The 6,999-nt window shown below is 37.8% G+C and overlaps 1 protein-coding gene across 1 annotated transcript; it reads left to right on the top strand.

The window, feature by feature from the left end:
* Positions 1–3,030: 3,030 nt before the first annotated feature.
* lhfpl5a (LHFPL tetraspan subfamily member 5a) lies at positions 3,031–5,007 on the top strand (the record flags this gene model as incomplete). The annotated part of the gene is made up of 2 exons (XM_079483785.1): positions 3,031–3,442; positions 4,757–5,007. The coding sequence occupies 2 exons, from the start codon at positions 3,031–3,033 to the stop codon at positions 5,005–5,007; spliced, it is 663 nt and encodes a 220-aa protein (XP_079339911.1).
* Between the last annotated feature and the right edge of the window lie 1,992 nt (positions 5,008–6,999).

The raw sequence follows: 6,999 nt of genomic DNA, 5'->3' as shown, positions 1-6,999 counted from the left end.
ACAATATTAAATTGTATACAGCATATGAATGTTAAAAAATTAATTTGTATATGATATATCGTTCATAAATGCTTTTTAAGTATAAAGTTTTTACAGTATAAACATCATTTTAAATAATTGTGTATATGGTATACAGTGTATCAATATTTAAAAAAATAATCAGGTATATTACATAAATAAAAAAACAATGATGTATATGATATACAGTATATAAATAATTTTCAATATTTGTGAATATGGTATACAGTATTTATGCATAGGAATTGGAATTACCCGCATGTTTTGTATATGGATGTGCTATTTTTTCTCGGATCATTCGGCTATCTTTCCACCCAACATAAAGATTCTATTAAAAAAAATATATTCAGAAGTGAATAAGTTGAAACATGAATGTGAAACCTTGTCTGGGTTTGTTATTTCATTGACTGTCTGACTACACTGTGTGTAATGACTATACATTATTTCTCACCTATTATAATACCCGTGCTTGATCAACACTAAATTCCATGCACCTAATACACCATTTACGTCCTAAAAGTGTCGTAAATGATATAGAGTTGTGCATCCTAGAATACATTATCAAGGAAAGGCCTATTGATCAACCAGCGTGTGCATCAGATACACAGCAGTTTATTTTTAAGCTTATCTTGTGTCTTGTTTCCATGGATACACTATAATAAAGGATTGAGAGAAGAGCCTGTGTCCTAACAACAAAAAGAGCTTTTCTTGTGCCTGACTTTCACCTGAGGCCCAAGACATCATGGGACAAGCATCATCTGCCTCTAGCCACATGTGAGACTGTTTCAATGACTGCCTATTATGTCTGCTCATACACACCTGACTCTAACAAATACGGATTTTAAAACAGACATCAGGAGCCTTGGATCTCCATTAAGGACACATTGAAAAGGTTTTAAGGACCCTAAAGCAAGCAGGGTCTAATCATTACAGAAAAGTCATTGTTTTAAGTGCATCGCTCATGGACACCAGCTGTTGGGTCACACTGTGAATAGACAGCATTTTAGAATAAGGCTTACTACCTTCAGATTAATCGTTTTCCATTAGACATTACATTTTTTGTTTTGTTGTCTAATTTAAAAAAGAATACATCATTGAACAGTCATCTTAAGGACTAAAATAAAGACTGAAATATTTAATAGGAGGTGACTGGCCGGACATTTAAAGCTGTCTGCTGTGTTACTAGATAGATGTACGGCAAAAGAGGTCAAAAAGACAATAAGCTATGTGACTTATACATTACCACATTCATATATCATTTGGTTTAGCATCGTGAAGAGTAGATATAATGTGCTTCCAAATGTCCCAAAGGAAACTCGCATTACCATGCAGAAAAATCTATAATAAAGCCGTCACTTCTCATTACTGAGATGAAAAAGGTAATGATGTTGTGTTTTCAGTGTGATTCATCACTGCCTTCACTACTCGGACACTCAACACAACATCAAATAAAAGAAGTGATGTGTCTGTGTGCTATCGGAAGCGGCAGATGGCGCCTTGTGTCCATCACTTGATGCGCGTCTGGCTGCTATTCATGACAAATCCAGAGGGATGAGTGAATCGGGCCACATTGATTTCCTCTGACCCCAGGGGCACTGTATTGTGCTTTTGTCCCAGCACCTTTGATTTATATATTTTAATCATGAATTATTGCGCAATTATGCAGCAGAGGGACATGTGATTGTCAGGATGACATTTGTACCTCCTAAACGTCAACGTTATTTGTTCTTGTTTTATAAATGCTTTGCCAAGAATTGTTCACGGTGACAGGGGGGATTATTTAATACCTTGCACTGACAGCAGGTCTAATTTGATTTTGTCACACAAAAGCATTGTGTTTTAAACGGGACGTTAATAAATATCTGTCTGAATTATTAACAGATGAGTTGGATGTCATATAATACGAAAACCAGCATTTCTGAAATGTTTTAATAAAGCTGAAAGCACGATTGCGAGATATTTGTATAATGTAACAGCGGACCCTACTGGTTAATACTTGCAATCGTAACGTATTTTATGGACAGTGCATTATTTGTATTTCACAGGACAAACCAATGAACTGATATTTTGTATTTGAGACCATTTTTGTTAATACATTTTTAATTTTATTTACCGTTTAAAATTAGCAAAAAAGCCATTAAACAGCCTATAACTATTTTATTAAAAAGCATCCTTGAATTGTGTCTTATTACAACAGATCATTTAACCTATGAAATCTAAAAAAGCGATGAAATGCTTTTAGTCACTCAAACTTAATGTTAGTACAGTTTGCAAAAAAATTTAACATATTTAATAAAACAAAATTGGTAACATTGTTTTGACGTCAGTTAGACATAGCACTTTATTTTTCATTGTTTACCGTCTATGTTTATAAATAGAAAATCAATACAAACACAACCTATTTTCCTATTGAAACTAAATAATTGTCCTAGTTTTCTATTTAAAGAACTTTGATTATATAGTGTGACAACATATCTTAGAGGTCTATGTAAACCAACTATTAACCAGCAGTATTTGTTTATTTGTGCAATAACAGAAGAAACATTCAAGAATAATTTCTTTTCAATATATTAACGTTTTAATATATTCAAAATATATTTGTATCTTAGTCACCTGAAAATCTGTATCTGAAAAGTGTTTCTGAAGTCACAAGCCACTTTGTCCTTTCCCTATTTTGCAGGAGGAAACAAAAACTTTCTTTTTTTCTTGAGATCCAGTCTAAAAGTAACTAAACCCCTTCATTAATGAATAATCCCATGATCTCACAGCGCCACGGTGCGTTTCAGCAGATTCCAAACCTTCTCATGGCTGTGATCTAATGGATACATTCAGAGGATACATCTGACTACCGTTGGCTTAATCTGAGAAGTGAAGGTGTACTCAGGTTACTGTTGGGTTAGGTTATCTCACACACCTCTCAGGACACAGAGCTCTCCACAGCACTTTCGTAAAGAGTAACTTTCATCGCTTGTTTAGCACGCACCCTCGGGTGGACCATCTTCTCCGGCAAACATGAGTAAAATGTTATCTGCCCAAGAGGCTGCCAAGATCTATCACACCAACTACGTGAGGAACGCAAGGGCAGTCGGCGTGCTCTGGACGGTCTTCACCCTCTGCTTTTCCATCATCGGTATGGTGGTGTTTATACAGCCTTATTGGATTGGAGACAGCGTAGATACGCCCCAGTCGGGTTACTTCGGGCTTTTTCACTACTGCATCGGGAACCCCATCACAGGAGAACTGGTGTGTAAAGGCAGTGCTTTGGACTTTGGATCCATCCCTTCTGGTGCTTTTAAAACCGCCATGTTCTTCGTAGGCATTTCTTTACTGCTGATTGTGGGAACTATCGTTTGTTTCAGTTTGTTCTTCTTCTGCAACTCAGGCAGTGTGTATAAGATATGTGCATGGATGCAGCTCGCAGCTGGTGAGTAACATCACATCAATACCTTTGAATCATAACTTTACTTGAGTCATTTGAGTGGAAGCAGGACGTGGAATTATGTTTATCAGAATTTCTCAAATATATGAACGCACAGGATTTTTTGTTTCATGATTTAAACCTAACAATTCTATTTTTGTAAAATATATTATGCAGTCCTCTGTAAAAACAAATGCCATTTGGTCCATATAGTCCACTCATATTCCTCTGTACATTACCTGATCTGTTAAGCATTAAACAATGTGTCGTTGGCTTCTGAAAGTTATTATAAAGTGCAAACCAATGCACTATAAAATGCTGAATGAACACAGATGTTCTTTATTTACACTTTGCCAAAAGAAAATGCCAAATGAGATGATAAAGTCAACTGCAAAAGAGAAATTCTGTCATCCTTTACTCACGCTGTTGTTATTTTAACAATGTGTGACTCTCTTTCTTCTGCAAAACACAAAAGAAGATATTTTGAAAAATGTCGATAACCAAAAACCGTGGGTCACCATTGACTTCTATTGTATGGACACAAAACCAATGCCAGTCATTGGGGACCAACGCTTTTTTGTGTTCTGGAGAAGAATGAAAGTCATACATGTTTGAAATACTAAGAGGGTGTGTAAATAAAGACAGAAGTTTCATTTTAAAGGTGAACTATCCCTTTATCGCTGACATGGAGTATGTCTGGACTTCAGCGCCCTGGATAGATCCAGCAGTTTTATTGAATACACGCTGCTTTGCAATATACAAGATGACAATATTGGGGAGAAAAGCCTGGTTTAGAAAATAATCTTTAATATTTGAACTAAAATAAGGAAGCAATGTTTTTAGTTTCGATATCCAATGACTTAAGTCTTGTAAGTAATGCAGTCAGCGGGACACAGATAACCCTCAGAGAACATCGTCTTACATAACAATGCACTTAAATAATTACACATGGTCATTAAAAGAAAGTGAGGGTGAGAGTGAGAGAGAGTGTGTGTAAAGCTATACCATGCCAGTACCAGCTGCCCTGCAGAGTACCCTATTGACATATGAATAATAAATGAAGGGATAAGTGCCTGGAGTTGCCAGGCAACAGTCATTGCAAAGTATATCTCTGAGTTTTTCTGACAATGATATATGGAAAACAGTGTCTAGTTCTCACACTGTTTACTCAAGTGGACGTCTCGGTGTATATTTAGTGTTGTAAGTCAAAATGGAAACTACCAGATTCAGCCTTCTTATACAATGTGGGTGTTTACACTGTAAAAACCTTATGCATCAAAAGGAAAAACAAATGTAGAAACATTTTTTTTCTGTCTTCAGCCACTTGTATGGTCATAGGTTGCATGATCTACCCAGACGGCTGGGACTCCGAGGAGGTGAAGCGCATGTGCGGTCAACGGACTGATAAATACACGCTGGGTAACTGCACAGTGCGCTGGGCGTACATCTTGGCAATCATCAGCATCATGGACTCCCTCACATTATCTTTTCTGGCGTTTGTGCTGGGCAACCGCCAAGACAAACTCCTGCCGGAGGACTATGTCGAGGAGAAGAAAGGTGAGAGGATGTGAAGCAGCGAGACTGCAACGTAGACTCAAAAAGAAATGGTTCCTTTTGTGTCTACTTTTGTACAGCTCGACTGTAAGGATCAAGAGTCAAGGAAAAGTATCACTTTTGTGAAAGATGTTTTCAAGGATTTAAAGGGAAACGTATGACTGGGAGTGCGCAGATGAACTACAAAAACGCAAAACTCAAACTAGAAAGTCATCGTTTATTCACCCTCATATCGGTGGTTAAAAACCTGTGTATTACACTTTCATCTGTGGAACTCAAAAGATATTTGGAGACATGTTTCAGTGGTTTTGTGTCCATACAATGGAAGGGGGTCAGTGTTGTTCGGTTACCAACATTCTTCAAAATATCTTCTTTTGTGTTCTGCAATAGAAAGGAAGTCATACATGTTTGGAATGACATAAGGGTGAATAGATTATGCTTTTTTTGTTTACTATACCTTTCAGGTTTCAGACTATTGTCAGCCCCAAAGAAATTTGAGAAAATAAGGCTAGCAATACAGCGATGTGTTCTCACCTCGCGTTCTAACTAATAATTATTATAAAGCACTTAAGCAGGTAACTGGGATTTCCTTATTTTTTTGTCTTTTAAAAAAACTCTCTCCGATAGCAATGTGCAGAGAGACCAGCAATGGATTAAACGCTCTCTATAACTGTGCTCTGTAATGACTCTATTAACCGTGACAAATTTGTTTGTGTTTTTTGCACCATTTCATTAGCGAGCTTATTCTCTCACATCATCACATTACTGCTCTCAAAATGTTGAAAATAATTAAAAACTAACAAGTGCCTTTTCTTGTCTTAAGAGGAAGCATGAAGGCCCCTGCACAAGTAAAATGGACATCACATCACTGCTGACGCGTCACGAGAAAACTGCACAGTAATTGCCACCTTTGAGATTACTTCACCAAAACATTCTTTCTGATATAAACCATGTGGCTCTGTTGTTTCTTTATTTTATACTTGTAAGACTGAGGCCAAAATGAGATCATTTGCTAACGTAAATAATCACTTTTGTATGTGCATTATTGTAAACTGAATTCAGTAAAGGTGAAAGCTTGCAAATTTCTTACCCTGCTCGATTCTGATTGGTCAATATGCAGCTGCCTGATATGAACAGTGCATAGCAATGGTACAGATTTTTCACAGCAGTGTTTGAGGTTAAGAGATGATGTATTTTTCTAGGCTAATGCTGGATTCACACGGTGCGAGGTGGAATTGCCGCGCGGCCGCCATTAACACTGGGTTCACACCAAGCGTGAATTAATCCTTTTGCGAGAGAAAATTACATGTCAATGCAGAGACGCGTATAAACGATTGTTCGCGTTTGGTGTGAACCCAGCATTAGTCGATGAGGCTCCCGCTGCCGTTCAAGAAAAAAATGACATATTTGTATCTTCAGCTGTGCAGGCATTTTGGATGCCCGAGCACCCGTTGCGCACCGCCTCCACTCCGCCATGAAGCGGCCCGTGCTTTGCTGCTTACCACATGTTGTTTCTCTTTGAAAATGAACTGGACAGACGCGACTGCCGCATACTGTGTGGATCCACCATGGAAGCAAGCGCTGCGCTGGTTCCCTCGACTATTAGCCTGTGCATTTTCCCATAGACTTTCAGAAGATCGCATAAATCAAGCTCCCTGCGAGGTTTATGATGTTTACACGTTTTGTCTATCAGATAATCTTTATATCTAGTGGACTACTTAGGATTCGCTTTAAAGGGAATAGTGCACGAGTGAACAAGTGAGCGAATTCAGACCCAGCTAATGGCTCTGCACCAGTGGATATCACTCATTGTTAACGTATAGTTCCGGTAACGATGGTCAATAGTTGCAGTTGATTCACGATAAATCACAATTCCACCTCTTGTGTAACCCAACCATCATCATCATGTCATTGCATACAGTTACCATGTCAGGCATGTTATCTTCCAATGGAAGGGACTTAATGATTTTGATTAAGTGACCCGTTCTTAATGCTATAAATTGACTGAT

Source organism: Barbatula barbatula, assembly GCF_947034865.1.
Source record: "Barbatula barbatula genome assembly, chromosome: 20".
In the NCBI taxonomy this organism is placed as follows: Eukaryota; Metazoa; Chordata; class Actinopteri; order Cypriniformes; family Nemacheilidae; genus Barbatula; species Barbatula barbatula.
Note: the sequence above shows the minus strand (reverse complement) of the source record. Positions and strands in the feature narration are given on the sequence as shown.